We start from the raw sequence: 16803 nt of genomic DNA on the forward strand, positions 1-16803 counted from the left end.
ATGGACAGGTTAACGCGAAACCAGAAAAACCCAGTTTAATGGCTGCACACCTTGGACTGTGCTGCAATTTCCTAAATTCCTTGAGAATCTCAGCGCCTCTCCGAAACAGTTTAAATTGCTTATTTTGCCATTACATTTGAACACATTCCATTAATTGTTTGCAAAGGCGCTTCGTATTTGCCGCGTAGCTGGAACTCTCTACCGATTGCTCTGTACAGTTATGATGTAGAGGGAAGTTCTGTGTGAGATCCCCAACTACAGCCCGTAGTGAGTTTAAGTGTTTTTTACAGGTTGTTCCCTTTTGCCCTGTAATGAGCCGAGCACCTCGTACAGACTCTGCTGCTGCAGTCACAGGGGAGAATGGAACAGTTCTTCTGGAGCAGAGATTTTGACAAATTAAGAAAAAGCTCAGGGTTTAAATCTTCTTTCGGGTTGTAACTTTGTATTTTTTTATGATGCACTTAAAGGGCACAAATTATCTGTCCACTGTTTCAGTTTCTGTGAACCAAGTAATGATCCCCTTGTTCTGGAGGGGAGGGAGAAGAAGGAGACAGTAGAAAGGCAAAGACGTTCCCAGTGTCTGCACAGGCATTGAACCATCTGGCACAGATGTGAGATAAAATGAACAAATACAGACCCATCTCCTCTGAGAATGGGAAGGATGTGGATTTTGAGCTGTGCATGCAGATAAAGTCCCAGCTGCCAGTATCTGACCCTTTTTGTCATCTTTGCCTCTTGCTCTCGGATGTATTATTTTTGGCAGCCTTTCTGGCTACAAACTCAATTAAAGCTAATAGATTCTGTCTTTTTTTCAATAAGCAGTGTTGTTTGAGAGCTGTTGTGTTTATTGAGTTATAGGGACAGTAAAGAATGCGGAGACATCCAGAGACGGCTATAATTCAAAGAGATCACGTATTGCATCGCACATGTTTTCTTTTACAAACATCTAATTTGACATAATCTCATATTGACCATACCCTGACCGCGACTTTCACCAGAGTGTGTGCGTAACCACATGGTATTGTTAAACTGAGCTGTGTGCACTTTTGCAAAAATGAAACTTTGCACCAGCTGGTAAAATATTTAAGCTAAGAGAGATTCCCCTCATCCTAAACAGCAATATCTGAGGCTACACATTTCAGAGTGGTACAAAACTATTTTCATTTTGATGTGAATTTATTCCATAGACTTGGTACAAGTACCGAGCTGGTGGATTACAAGGTGATTTTTAGGACCCCCTCTCAAGGGATGCTATTTCAACGGTGTCATCGTAAAGGCTAGAGAACCTCTTAGTTCTTCATGGTTGTAGCCAAAGGAGCTATTGAGGGAGGGGTCAGCAGCAAAGTCCCAATTAAAATCAGCCCCGTTGCCTCCCCTATGTAGTTTTTTTACCCTATTGATTGCTAAGCTTTAGGAACGGCCTTTACTAAGATTTCACAAGAGCATTAATCTCTAAACTCCTTTTCAGCTTCGTAGCAGAAGGGAAGTTCTTAATTATGGGAGGGGGGAAAAAAGCACAGATGCTGCAAGGTATTAAGTCAAGAGCTTTATGAAGGGGACAGCTTGCTTTCCCACTAGTGATAGCTAAGCTGGGTGTTCCTAGACATTTCTACTGGATATATTTAGAAAGGAGGTCAAATATTAATCTACACCCAATTTAACTCAGAAATATTTCCTTTTCAAGTACCATTTTTCTCTCATATTCAATACAATTGGAAACATTCCACTGTGGAATTTGTACCCATTGTAAAATGTGTTTTGATCTCTGACTCAGAACCGTATCTGATAGGGAAAATCTTTAATCTCAAGTCAGATATAGTGGAGCAAGGTCTGGCAGGATGCCTAGAGGGTCTGGGTCTTCATTACAGCTGGTTTTTTGGTTTTTTTGATTCCCTGTGCTATAATGAATACCAGGGTACACGGGGCATGTAGGGCTGGTGACATGACGGAGACCAAGAAGCAATTCCGAAGTTACAGGGCTGTGTGCAGGTGAATAGGAGAGGTTTGCAACATTTCACATAAAAGACTGTTTTAAAATGCAATCCATCTTAGGACTACTGACTGTCTCCTGGGATAAACAGAGAAAAACACCCAATAAAACTGTCTATAAATTGACGGAGCTTGTGGTCAGGTGTGAACTGAAACGGTAGGAATGTTTCCCCTGAAACAGGATAACGATCCAAACTTCTCTCTTTCCACCACGTCCTCCCACCCTTTGCTTTTGGTTGTGTTCTTTCGCATGTTGCTGTCAGAAGCAGAAGACTGCTTCAGGGGCCCTTAATGCTTTTATAATCACAGACCGTCTCCCAAAGCTTGTATCCCAAAGGGAGCGATGTTTGCTCATAATTATGCCTGAGAGACAGAGTATCGCTATTTTGAAGTAGGATTTAGACATACTCACTAGACTTCTTCAGTAGTAATTAGAAAAATCTTCTCTTCATGCTGCCTGTTTTCAAGATTTGCCTAGTACCTGTCCTTTATTACGTCTATCTAAAATCTGTCTACAAATATAGAAGTATTGCATCAGGCTTTCTATGAAACACACTGTGAGTACAGAGGTTATTCCTTCTCCCAGTGTATTTGATAACTAGTCAAGAAATCCTTGCACCTGTGAAAAAGATGTGACTCATTACCGCAGGAAAGATATTTATGTTTTAATCACGGGAGGTGTTTTTTTTGAAGACTGGTCTACTTTCAGTTCAGTTTACTGATGTTGCTGTTGTTAAAGGAGAGAAATAATATGGCCTGTCATTTTGTCACCCAGGAGAAAGCTGGGGACACGCTGCCACTGTCCGTTTAATCTTTCACTGGGACAACACTCAGAGGTAAGTGAAAATGTTGGCCATTGAGGTGCATAATAATACTGGCAAGTGTGACCTTTGAGAACCTTTTTCAGACTGGCTCTAGTGGCCAAGCAGGAATTTGAATTCTGGCCTTGAATTGACTTCTGGCTTTGGTCTGCCACGTCCCAGGCTACTGAGGCTTGAGAAGAGCTTTCTAGCTCAGCCTAAGACAGCATGGGCTGAACTGCCCTGCTCCTACTTGTCACCATAGTTGGCTTGCTATAGTGCTGGACTTCTGTCCTGACAAGATGCCATGGCTCAGTAGAATTTTATTTTTTTTTACTGTCTGCATTTTGTAAACCAGAGGTAGAATTTCTTCAGTCTTTTAGGCCTCAGTCAGTACAGAGATGCCGAAGAAGGGTTTCCACCTCGGTGGTGGTTCTCAGGATCGTAGGCCTACTTCTCTTTCCTGGTCAGTTAAATTTGTCTTGTATGTAGTATCACAACACAGCAACTTGAGATTAAGAAGCCTTGCTTCAATTCCTTAATCTTCTGCAAACAGAGAACAAAAATGCTACTGGAATGTTGTGCATAGTTTTGCATGTTAAACTTCGAAAAGAAATGCAGTGACACTTTCTTGTGTCACTCTTGCAGAGTTTTGATTTTTATATTCTAAATTTGAAGGCAATGGAGAATGATTACAGCAGGCTGTTTAATTTGGAATTAAATTAACATCACTGATTAGTTAACAGCCTTTATAAGGCAGAGGTTGCATCAACATAATGATTGCGGAGTGAATAGAAGTTAATTTTATATATCAAAAGTAAAGAGCTTTTTTCTTCTAGAACACAGCTTGGAAGGTTGGGAGTACAGGTTCCAGAAAGTGAGCCAAAGATAGACAAACATGTTTTATTTACAGTTCTAAATAGGCAGCTAATGTGGAGCGGGGCCTTCTGAAGCATAGCAATTCTGATCGTAACTGCCTTTTTGTAAAAAGCAGAAATAGCTAGATACTGTTCAGTTTTACACAAGCTACCTATGCTTGATGATCCGTTGTGGTTTTGTTGTTTTTACATTAGGTTATTGCAGCCCAAAGATGACCATTTGAGAATCCATTTGCGTCTTTTTTTTTCGTTTTAAATTGTTCTTTGGCCAAATACGATACCTGTCTTTTTACTATGGAAAATGTCAGAGCTTAATTATAAGGGTTCCCATAGCTGTGAGGAAGGATCCTGTTGAGTCAGAGGCATGGAGCAGAGCTCCAGCTGAGCGTTTGTAAAAGCATGGCTTCCGCAGCTTCAGATTTAGGCTATTTTGTAAAGTATAACCCACCACTTAAATGTTCTGAGGAATTCCCTGTGTAGCTAATACGAAGTGGCAGCAATCCTCAGGCTGTAATTACGTGCTCGGTAATAGCGTGACACCTCAGGGAGGAAAAAGAAACCCAAAAATAATTAACAGGAGCTCTGGCAGGGTGTCTTGATACAGAGAGCAGAACACTTTCTATATTGGCTTTACATAAGTGTAAGTTTTGGGGAGGTGGGCATGGTGCAGCCTAGCAGCCCTGGGACTGGCTGGAAAATCCTTGCTTTTGAGCTGCTTTGCAATCTTCCTTCTCTCTTATGCAAGCATCTGTTGGGCTAGGTGAGCCGTATAAGCACAAATCAAGATGCATTGCGTAGTCTAAATGCACAAAATCAAGGAAGTGTTAGAGAAATACAAGTGAAATGATTTTCTCAAGGTTATGCTGCATGTCAGTGGCAAGGTCAGGCTTAGAAATAGAACATCTTATTCTCCATGCACTAGATTATATTGACAGGCTTGTGAAATCTCTAGAAAAAAACCTCCCTAGAAGTATTTCAATTCTTGAGGGTATCTCCCAGCTTTGAGAGGTCAATGAGCAAATGATTGCTTAATGGAGTAGGAAAGAGTTGTGCTCAAAACCTCTTTTGTTTGCATTTTAAGAAAGTGGCAATTGGAATTAATTCCAAATGAATATTGTTCCAAAAATGCGATCAAATTCTGTGATGAGACAAGGCTAATTAATCAATTCACTCTTTTTAGGAGGTCTGCATTGTATTTAAGCTGACAGGTCATTTAAGGTTGGGAATTTGGCCTCTACAGTATAAATTACCTATATGCAAATACATACATAAGAATTTGACTGGTCACCTACCCCATGATTGTGGGAGAACTTGGGTCTTATCATTTGCTTACTTTTTTATTATTGTATTCACTGCTCATAAGTATCTGTTTTTTGTTGAACCAGGTTGGCAACGCTGTACAAATCACCAAGTCAGAAGGAGTCAACCATACCGTACCACATTACAGTTAGTATTTCTTTTGGGATGGAGATACAGAGACGGGAGCAAATTGTTAGCTGCAGAGGAATTTTCAGACACACAGACAAATCTGAGAAAGATGTTTGCTTTCTTACTTTTGCCTTTCAGTTGTCTTTTCGAAGGTAACCAGTAAAACTGGGATGTCTCCAGGTTTATGAATGTTTTGCACCTTTTCTCTTTAGAAATGTGACCCAGCACATTGGTCCTCTTAAACGTTTTGATTTCCAGACCAAATTTACAGGCAGCCTGTCCCCATCTGTTCTTGTGCTAGTACTGCTTATTTTATCTACCCTTGATGTTAACTTTCGGCCTAAGTGCAATTACAGAGAGCAATCAGGCACTCTCTGAGCCTTCCTTTTGGGAGACTCGAACAAGCCAAGCTGCTCTCTCCCTTGGCAGGTGGGTTATTATCTCCCGAGTGGCTGTTATCTGCATCTGTTCCAGTTAAGTTTATCTTTTAGGACAAGGGTGACCAGAATTCTACAAGGTATTCCAGAGGTGTCACCCGTGCTTTGTGCCATACGTATTTCCACGTGTCTGCTTTAAGTGTATTGCCTGATATAACCTAGGTTGTATTTATCTCTTTCATAGCTCCATCCTACCCGTGACTCTATGATCAGCCAATATATACAGATTTTTCTCTACTGTCACCATCATATGAGGAGCTTCCAGCTTATGGCTGGAGTCCTTATTCATCCCTAGTTAAATCCTGTGATTATTTTCTTTTATGGAGTGCTTAGATACATATTAATGAGAATACATACAGTCTAAGCTGTATTTAGGCTTAAAAAACCCCACCACTCGACTCTTGTATCTTCAAATGTCAAATACATAGGTACATGCCATAACTATTTGCTATGTGTCCTCATGGAAACACGTTGCCATAGCATTTCCTGCAGATTTTAATGCTGCTATGAGATCTTCAAACCGCTGAACAGAAATCAGCTATTTTTTCAGTCGTGAACATATTCACCTGGACAGAAGAAATACTGCAAATATATATAGTTAGTTCTGTAAACACTAGAAGGGTAAGTGGGACTACATCCCCAGGTTCTTTGGATCACTCGATGTGAGTGGGCAGCCCTCACTCTCCAGCTGAAAAACAGATGGATTTTATCTTGGACAGTTTAATTGTGTTTTCCTTTTCATTTTATATGCATTATAAAGCATCTATGTTGTCTTCTGTGTGAATGCACACAATCTTGAAATACAGTTGAGAGTGTATTCTAATCAAAGATTAGTTAAAATTTAAGATTATCCCTGTGTTTTTTCCCTTAATCCTTTTGAGCCGCTTCAGCAGGCGGTTTCTGTAAGTAAAAAAATGTATTATCCCTGTTTCTTTCATGAAATTCAGGTCTGATGGCAACAGTCTGCTGTTATTATTTCTCATTCTCATCTCTGTAGTTAACCCGAAAGATGTAAATCAAATGTTCAGTATTTCCAAATCTGATCCAGCATATCTACATAAAATGAGCATACAAAAAAAAAAATTAAAAAAATAATAAGTTCCTCAAGCCTAGCCTCTCAAAGATGTTTAGGATACTTTGGTACGATTGAAAAACTGGCTGTTCAGTGCCTGTAAGCTGCTGGAGAATTGTGTAATTTAGTGACCAAGCTGAAGTTCTTTTTTGGCTGTGTCCTTTCCAGCACACTGGCAAGTCAGTCACCACTGAGCAAGTGTGGAACACCTATCACATGGAATAGAATTTCTTTCACAGGCCGATAAGGATTCATTCTTAAATGCAGAGTGTAGAAATGTAAATTGATTTATGCCCAGGGGAGTAAGTAGATCATCCGATTCACCTAAATTTCCCAGGTAATGTGACCTGATTATTTCATTGTGAAAGACAGACACCCAGGACCTATATTCCAAGTAGGAATTGTTGGTATTTCCCTGAACTGTGGAGGGTCTGCCAGACTAGCAATGAGAATAATCAAGCCATCTCCCTCCATCAATCCTGACTGGCATCTGTAGATGCCAGAAGACATTAAAGAACAATTCAGAATGACCACAGACGATCCGAGTTTTGTAGGTCGTTCGTTCATTATCCACATCCTCACCATCTAAAAACCACTAACAAGCTTCACAAATGTAACAAAATTATTGTATTTTTGAGGCACTACATGCAGAAGGTACATACCTTCAGCTAAATGCAAAACATCCATACTAAGCAGCCTACTTTTATCACATTTTGGCCTTTATAACCATTGGAATGCTTTTGCTGGGAGTCTAGCATGCTGGATTAAGTGGATTTTTGGCTACATATCCACCTTTGTGCCTAAGGGAAATGGCAGAGATTAGATGCAAGCAGCAGCGAAACACTAAACTCAAAGATTCCCCATTACGCTATTTAGGAAAACACTTGAGTTGCTTATAATAGCAGAGGGACTGCACAAATCCTGCCCTTGTGGGACCTCTTGCCGTTTGTTCCTTTAAAAACATAGCAGGCTGCGTGAGGTGAGGCATTTAGAAATAGAAATACAGAGATGGGAGACTTAAGCAAAACATTTTGATTGGGTTCTGGTTTGTTTTGAACTTGGTGTGGGACACGCTGCCATTTTAGAAAAGTCACAAGTCTGATAGTAATTCTGTTTTTCACACTGCACTAACCTAAAATGTCAGCTTTCCTGAGATGCTGTCATCCCCATATTGTCTCGACCTGGGCATTTAGGACTCCCAAAGCAGCTTCTTTTTCTGATTAACCCCTTTTCCTCTCTTAAGTCTGTACTGCAGTGAGAGTCCTCCCCGGGCTGTGAGCAGAGCTCCCGCACAGCATTTGCCTGGAGCTGGGCAGGCAGGCAGCTGCAGGCTTCCCTCAACAGCTCGGTATCTCCATCTGCATTGATGACACATTTAACAAACTGATTTTCCCTATCTTTTAAAATCATTAAATTGTGACCTAAGGTAACAGAAAATACAAATGGCACTGAGGCAAATAGATCACTTGGAGCTCCCTCCTGAGTGGCAGCATCTAGTTTTTGCTTGTACATTTAGTTTTTGGCAGTTAAAAACTGCGTCCCATTGCGTCCCATAAATTACTATGCTGGGACAGTGTCTGCAGTTGAGAGACTGATTCAGATAGGTTGTTCTCTTCCAGTGTCTCATTGATGTTTTCAGTTCATTAAGTAGAAACATGAAACAAAAATATCCTAGGTTTTAGAAATTCACAGTTTTGTTTCTGCAAATGACTGAGGCACTTAATCCTGTCATCTCCTTGCTTCTGTGGGGGCTTGAATAAGGGCTGAAGGATTTGGCTTCTAATTTATTTAAATAGGCAGCATAAGTTAATTTTCAGAGAAGCAGTGCTTCATAGCCTTAGGGTTTATTACTGGTAAAATGAAAATGATAGCCTGGTTGGTGAAAATATAGTATCTTTAAAAAAATAAAATGAGGAGACACTGTTGGCATGTGTGTTGAAAAGCTTGGAGTTCTGAGCTTAGCCAGGTCTATAAACGTTCTGTGGCCACTCATCTAAAATAAATGACAGCATCATACCTTATTCTGATCTTCTGGGAACTAGTTACTCATGCTTTATATCCACGGAAGTGTTATCACATGATTTTGCTTATATGTTACAGTCTCATGGCTTCCGAGATGTGCAGCCTCCAGCTGTCACTCAACATGCAGAAGATACCGAGATGAACCCTCGCAAACGGCCGCGGAGAGAAGAGGAAAAGTAACAGCGATTCAGAAGTTGAATGTTAAAATATGTGTGCTCCATGAGACCAGTTTCAGAGTGAACAGGCAAGCAAAGGTAGCCTGAGAGACTGACTTAAATTCCTGCTCTGGACATTATTTTAAAATTAAGACTGCGATATACAAATTTCTGTTGCAGGAAATTCCTTTGTGTATGGCATAATTGTACTTTTGTAATAAAAATCTATGTTTTCTATAACAAGAGACTTCAGCTTTTTGTGGAGATGGAGAATGCAACAACTTTTACTCTGGGTAAAAAAACCCAATGAAATGCAAGCATCTAATACAGTATATTTAATGACACAGGTCTTGATCACTCATCTGGTTTTGTGCGTATCTGAATTTTAACAAGGTTTCACACAGCATCTGCTCGCATGCCTCAGATGACAGCAGAAGGCAGTGGAGCTGCTGATGGATGCTTTAAGACAAATACATGCCTCAGTGGTGTGCCAGATTCAGGCATTCGCCCTTACCTGCTGCAAAGTCCTTGATCAAGGACAAACAAAGCTCTGTTTGGAACTTCCCAGCTTGTAGTGATAAGAGAAGAGGTGAAGGACTAGATCTCAAGGACACAAGATTTAATCCAGCGTGGTAGTTTTATGTTTCTGTCTTAGTAAGAGTATTTCACCATCACTCAAGCTTGCACAGAACTGCTGCACAGCCTTTAGCTTCCATGTTCTTCTGTTATCAAAGCATTCAGAATGAAGATCCTGCAACCAGGATCTGTTCTGTTTATGGCTTTACTCAAGAGAAAACCCTGGATTCTTAGACACCAGCCATAAATTAGCAGCTCCAGAATCTAAACCAAATGAATGAACTGAAAATACAGCAGGGTTTTGTTCTCTTATTAAGAGAAAACATATCACAGAATGGTTAAGGTTGGAAGGGACCTTGAATATCATCTTGTTCCAAACCCCTGCTGTGGGCCAGGACAATCGATAAGATTATTAGTGAAGAAAGATACTGCAGTGCAAAATAGTAACTACTTCAATTAAGAGAGGTGTTTGTACACACACGACCCCTTTCTGGCATAGTGCTTGATAACGCTATAGCTGAGGAAATGCAGCCAGCAGGCTAAATGGAGAATTCGAGGTGTGGGAGTCACTATCCTTAGTTTTTAATTTAGTAACGCTAAACTGACTTTGCCTTGAAACAAAATTCAGTGCTGAATCTGAGTCACAAAATTTCTCTATTTGAAAAGCTGCAAAAAGAGTGGCAGTGATTTTTGGATCATCATAGTGTGTGGATATAAATTACATAAGAGCATATTAAAAGTATTCAATGCCCATGCAGCAAACTGGGCTGTGTCAAAATTTAAAAACTGAGTCGGAGAGAAGCTCACGGGCAATCATGACATAGAGGAAGAAAGGCAGCGGGAACTGTGACTCAGACACACATTTCAATGCAGGAGACACAGGCAAACAAAAGGATCCTACCGCATGTGATGTCAGCAAGCAAATGGTCCATGTGGGAATAACAGCTTCCTACGTAGCGCAGCGCAAGAGGAGGGGCGAGCCAGCACAGCACACATGCCGACGGAGCCACAAGGAAAACCGTCCATTAAGAATGCTGTAGCGGTATTTTAAGAAGCGCTGTTGGTGAGAAGTGAGAGCCGCTCTCCAACGTGTTCGATAAATCCATTTCTCTCAAGTTATTGTGTTCTGATTTAATATCTTCAACACATTCTTCCATGTGCGAAGAGAGTAAGGACATGTCTGCAATATACTATTAATTTCAGCTGGCTGTGGTTTTTTTCATTTTGTTTGTAGTAGAGTTGAATCTAGAAGCCCCAGCTGAGATGCTGATCCTGTTATACCAAGATAAATTGTTTTGTCTGAGTAAATGTTAGATCTTCTAGCATCCCAGGCATCATTATCACAATAAAAAAATTGCATAGTTACTGGTTAACAGCGGGAGCTACAAAACATCCAAAGGAAACACTGGAGGCTCTCTATGCTGAGATTTATTTATTTTTTTTCATATTGAAGCTATTATAAAAATCAGCTCTGCAGACCAGAACTAGAGAGAAGGATCTGTTGGCGGAGACGAAATTAGATTAAATGAGCCAGATTTCGTTCTCATCTGCTGGAGACAAGGAAGATGTTCCAGGCTTAGATTTACATATAAAGTAAGAATTTGACCATTGCCTCACCAACAAGTCCTTCATGGCAAGTTGGTATTTTCTTACACGTGCCTGGAATTCTCCTGCATTTCACAGCATCAGTGCGCAGCAGTGAGCGGCAGGAGAGAATTTCATGGCTGCACAAAAGCTAAAATTCTAACTAGCTGACATCACAACACTGAATAAAAAAAAAAAAAAGGTCGATTTGCTAGTGAAGTCCCAGTTTTCTCAACGCCAAGAGCTTTAACCATCATGCTGAGTTTAGAATTATTCCATTTTGTAGGGACAACATTTATCTGTGGTGAAGGAACCTACCTCGTCACCACGACAGGAATACAGGATCTACCACGGGGCTTGGCAACAGGAAAACATTGTGGCCACAGGACACTTCTCAAGCCCAGAATCCTGCTTTGAAACTCTTTAATTTGCACAGAGCAAATAATGATTTATTTCTTCTCAATTTTATGTGTTCTGCACCTTTTTGATTATGAAATGCTGAGAAACCAACTAACTTTCAACTAGAATAGATTTAAGAAAACAGAGAGAACAAGTAGCTTAATTGAAGGTAAGAAGGTGTAGCCAAGGTTCAGGTTTCGGAGACAGTCTCGTACTGAAGTCGATTACAAACTGGTTGACCAACGTGGAAGGAGATTCAGCTCCGAACTTGAATGTTGAATACAGGGCTCAGAAAAGTATGTTTAAAATATAGCCCCTATTTTCCTGTTGAATTTCAGTTACTGTTCCTTTAGCTATCTTGAGGGGGGCTAAAGTTAGAATCATATTTATTCTAAGGTATTTCACAGATCAATGACAAAGGTGAAATCCCTACCGTCTGCCTTTTTACCTCCACCGTTTTGCTGAACAAAAGAAGGTATCTAACTTGGAAGAACAAGTCCTTTTGTTCCAGCTTCTCAGAAGAGACCGTCTCGACAATGCTCAGGATCGTAATTATTTAGAAAGGCACATTAAGCTGTTTTAACACTTGCCAATTCTACATGAAATACATTTGATTATTTTGATTACTTTCTTGTCCTAAGACAGAGCATGTTGAGGGAAATTGAATAAACAGAGCGCTTAGACTGCAGTAACACAAACACTACAACAGAGTATAGAAGGGAAACACTGCTTCTTTTCACAAGATGACAACCAGGGAAGTTAACTCGGGATTCCCACACCAGTTCAAGCAAAACGACCCTGCTGAGAGCGAGTGTGCAGGAGCCCGGCTGTGGGGGAATGCGAGCCACCGGCTGCTGGAGCTGGCAGTGCCCGGGGCCACCGAGAAGCCTGGCCAGCCCTCCTCCGCATCAGTCCTCCGCTCGACTGGAGGAACTGGTGCCAGCTGCTCCTGGGCTTCCCCCTCCCTGGCTCCCCGGGCTGCGTACTCGGCATCTTGTGGCTTCTAGCCATGGAGTCATTTTGGATGATTAGGGCCAGGAGAGTTGGCTTCCCTTGGCTGGTGCAAGATTTCTGCATTAGTGTTCTATACTGAAGAATGAAATCACCGGGAACTGGCCCCCTTCCCAGTACTCAATTTCACCCACAAATGCACCCACTGTTAAACAGTAAGCTACCGTCTTGCTTCCTACAAGCAAGAAATATTCATACAATATGCACTATCTATTTATTAGAGTCTAAGTCTACACAGTTTTAACTATACCTATAGCAGTAATAAACGGTGTTAAAAGTAATAGTTCAATCACTATACAAGCAGTAAAAATGTTAGATTACATGCTGAAAGGAAGGAAAGAAAAGCACGTACTTTACAAAGCCATTCTTCAAGAATTATAGCTAATACTGTTAATTTTATTGCAAAAATTACTTGCCATTGATTCAAATGGAGCCAGAGAAGCATCAGGATATTAAACACAATTTTTAAAAAAAAGCATATTTCAGTGTCAAACAATGAGAATGTAAAATATCTAGTACTGAATATAGGAAAGTAAAAAGGCAACTCTGCAGACCTCAATAAATGGTTCTAATTAGACCTGGATGCTTTTCCCGAAGCCTCCAAACATGCTGCTAGAATACGTGCTCAGCTGGGTATCTCACTTTGCATTATCCTGGAGTTTTAAATTCATGACATGTATACTTCTAATACTCTAATTTATTTAGTGTGAACCACTGTAATTTTAGCAACAGAGTTACAACTACACTTAGTGATTATTTTTGTATTCTATATGTTGCTAGAATAAAATGCTTTGAAGTAAAGACCAAGTTGTCTCCTTAGCATGAAAATTATGCCTACAAAGCATAGCATGGCAATATGAGATTGTAACACATTTTTAACACCTTTTTTACTATATAAGTTTATTACAGATTTGACTGTAAGCATTATGGAACATCACAAAAATGTCTTTAAAAGACATTTATTCATTCATTATTTTGTAGAATTAATACAAATTTCTGTGGCTAAATCCTAGAATGTGAGACTGTTCAAAGGAGTTAGCACACACGCTTCGAATCCTACCATTCTGTTTTATCTGTACCCTTATAGCACGTATATCACAATAATGGCCAGAGTTTGCACACAACAGTGTGCAACAGTTGATTTCTGGTCCTCATGCAAGTGGCTGGGTATTTTAAGTTCTTTTGGTTTTAGGTTTGGGGTTTTTTTAGGACATGTTTCAAAGTAGGTGACTCTAAAATTCAAGGTATTGTGACTGGAGCAGGATAACACAGAATCAGCAATCTAATCTTCAGTAAGATGGTGAGAAATTCATTTAAAGTAAGGCTGTGGAAGAACCAGTATAATTTTTTTTATCCCATTAGGTACCTGTCTTAGCAAGCCTGCCTTAAACTTTGCTCTCATTTTGGGATGAACTTCATCCTCCACCCCAAAAGGGCAGAATATGCACACACTGTTAAATTCCAAGAACAGAGCATAAATGGCATTTAAGTGGTACATGCCAGGCCGTCTTGAATCGCCTCCTCAGAGCAAAACTGAGCTGCAGGCTTCGGAATTCCAGTAGCGCCGTATTCGCACAGCGTGGTACCACGGGACTTCAGCCTCAGACAAAATGTGTTGCAAAAATGGAAAGTACAGAGGAAGGGCCTGGCACGGTAACACTGCCAGCACACTCTGTGGCTTGCTGATATCCAGGAGGTCTGTGCCCCTCATCTCCGTTTAGCAGTAAAAGGAAATTATGACAATGAAGAGCGACTGACTGCTGAAGTGGATCAACCTTAACAAGAAGATACTGGCCTCTGGTGTGCTGCTGCCTGCAGGATGGACGATCTCACAATCTGACAACATGCAGGCCCCAATGCTGAGCGTGCCGCGGTCAGCTGGGTTTTGCCGAGGCAATCCCACGGGCGCTAATTTCCAGGCACTCGTCAATCAGTCAGTCAACGGTTTTCTGACGTAACAAATTTTGTCTTTGCCTTTGTCAAGGGGAAACAAGGCACGTTGTGTGTGCTCTATCTGCTTTGACAGTGTTCCAAACCTGTTCAGTCATTCTGAAGTGCTCAGCTTTTCATTAGTTCTTTCTCCCACAAACTTTTCTCCAACAGATTTCCAAATCTAACTACATAGGCATGGACTAATACCCTATCCCTCACTACTGCTGGTCAGACCACCCCCTTTCCTAAACAGGGGGCTGAATGGAAGGCTGAAAATGGATTTTTCCTTGGAATGGGATCGGAAATTTCCATAAGAGCTGGAAGTGAGATGCAGGCCTCAAATGCTGTGTTTTGCAATGGATGTGGATATTTCAGAATAATCTCTGACTACTACACTGGAAAAGCTGACTTGACTTCAAAAACTTTAAAAAAGAGAGAGAATGAAACAGAGACAAGGACTTTGGTATTTAAGAACATCCTAACACAGTACTTATTACGGCAACGGAGACAGTGAAGCTGTGGTAACAAAAAGTCACTGTGCTCTTTAAAACTGCAGACTGAACCTAAGAAAACTGCAAACTGAACCTAAGAAAATTAACTGGAGTTTGACGTGGCTTGTCAACAAGAGCCACTGTGTTCCTTTCAAATTCTTGCTTTCTTTACTCTTAACCGACTGAAATCCTCTCAGTGAACTGAACAATAATTGTCTCACTTTGAAGAGCTATAAAAAGAACAGACGTACGTAGTCACATTCACAAGGTGACCGATACTGATCATACGAATACATATAAGGGATTTTAATCCCTTTCAACAGTATATTGCAAGTCTCATTTCATGCATTATCCCACACATAACATGCAACAGTAGATGTGCCTTCAAAATGAGAACGGCCAAAGGCTTGGAAATATTTGCTTTTCTGGTGGTTTCACCTGGTCAGAAAAACAGAATAGAGCTTCTAAAATTACTTCTGGTTTACTGAAAAAGCCCTACTTTTTAAAGGGATCACTTTGGAAACACAATTTATTTACCATTGAGTTTTCCTATTATACCCTTTTGTATGGCACTGGAACACACAACACAAGTACATTAAATATTTTCAGATCATGCCCCTAACGTGTCTTCTACTTGTCAGCGTACAGGAATTGCTTCCAAAGGTTACAAAAAATTAAAAAGCACTTCTATTTGCACTCCATACAATTCAGGTCACCTCCCCAAGGCCTGCTCGAATCCTGCTTACTTTTCAGCAGCAAAATGAGAAAAAGGAAGACATCATTTTCAGGCTAAAATAAACCAGATTTCTTCCAAAACAACACTGTAAAACCTTCTTAAAAAAATTAAAGCAAACCAGAACGGATACAAACACTTGTGTCTCCTTCTCAAGCCAGGTGCCAGTCTTACTCTCTATTTGACAATATGTTGCAAACCAATGAATCGCGACTCAAAATTTTATGAATTGTGAGTTTATTCCATCCACCTGACCTCATCACACAGGAACCGTTCATATCGCTGCTACCCAACGATCCAGAGCACACCGAGGCATTCTAAATTTAGCTCCCAGGGTTACCAAACACTAAAAACATGTCATAATAGTACCAAACATGCCTCTCATAGATTAGTGCTTCACTTGACAATACGTTGTATTTAGAGCTTCCTTTTCTGGACAGCAGTAACTAAGAGAGTGGCTGCCTCCTGTGGTAATTGCCCACCCCACCGTCTCCACATCGAGAAGTGGTAGCAGGTTCCTGGCTGCCTCGCTCAGCCGTACCACCCGCCGCCACCGTATGTTCCACGCGGCAGGTTAATAAGAACGGTTTTTCACCTTTCCCTCCCAGAAACAAATGTCAGCGTGGCTTAGAGCCATAAGCTCTTTATCTAATATCGAAGCAAAACAATACCAACCGTACCACAGTGCCAAAACTCGACAAAAGTATCCTGAGTACGAAGCTCTACTCTATTTCATTTTAATTAGTGTCCTTTGCAATTAGACAAACGATGAAAAGCACATGGGGACTGCCAAGATGAATGGAGGACATCTGGTAACTTTAACATTTCAACATGAAGCAGAGTAGGTATTACTCTCAGATACTCTTATGTGCTGTTTCAAAAAACAAAAAAAATGCATAATTAATAGAAATTTAAGCAAAAGACTTAATTGCCTTTTGTCATACAGCATGAATCTGATCATACCTCTGGCTGAATTAGCTGTTACTTCCCTAAGATGTTGCTAGAAGAGGAATTTTTAGAATTGAGATCATACTATGCTAGCATTATCTGGATTATAGTTTCTTAGAAACTTCTGCTGCCTCTGAATTAATAGTTAAAAACAACTAATCATGAACCTAAAACCGCTTTTTTCATACTTGCATTGATATGCATTCTCTTGAGGCTTGTGACTCACTGATGATGCAGCACACACAAACCTAAAAACCAAAAACAAAACAGCAATGACATAATCAGCTGCAACTGTGAGCTCTCTCATCAAGAACTGCAGGTTTTTTACCCCTCAAATCCACCCGGCAT

At 40.5% G+C, this 16803-nt stretch overlaps 1 protein-coding gene across 1 annotated transcript in view; it reads left to right on the top strand.

The window, feature by feature from the left end:
- Nucleotides 1-9023, top strand: part of RAD51C (RAD51 paralog C) — a gene marked incomplete at its 5' end in the record, with an annotated part of 16439 nt that extends 7416 nt beyond the window's left edge. The window contains 3 exons of the mRNA XM_009871423.1: nucleotides 2765-2825; nucleotides 5053-5113; nucleotides 8705-9023. Of these exons, the coding sequence (XP_009869725.1) occupies nucleotides 2765-2825; nucleotides 5053-5113; nucleotides 8705-8806 (224 nt within the window). The remainder of the gene's footprint in view (nucleotides 1-2764; nucleotides 2826-5052; nucleotides 5114-8704) is intronic.
- Nucleotides 9024-16803: the final 7780 nt, after the last annotated feature.

The sequence above is a fragment of the Apaloderma vittatum genome, unplaced genomic scaffold (assembly GCF_000703405.1).
Source record: "Apaloderma vittatum isolate BGI_N311 unplaced genomic scaffold, ASM70340v1 scaffold21266, whole genome shotgun sequence".
Classification (NCBI taxonomy): domain Eukaryota; kingdom Metazoa; phylum Chordata; class Aves; order Trogoniformes; family Trogonidae; genus Apaloderma; species Apaloderma vittatum.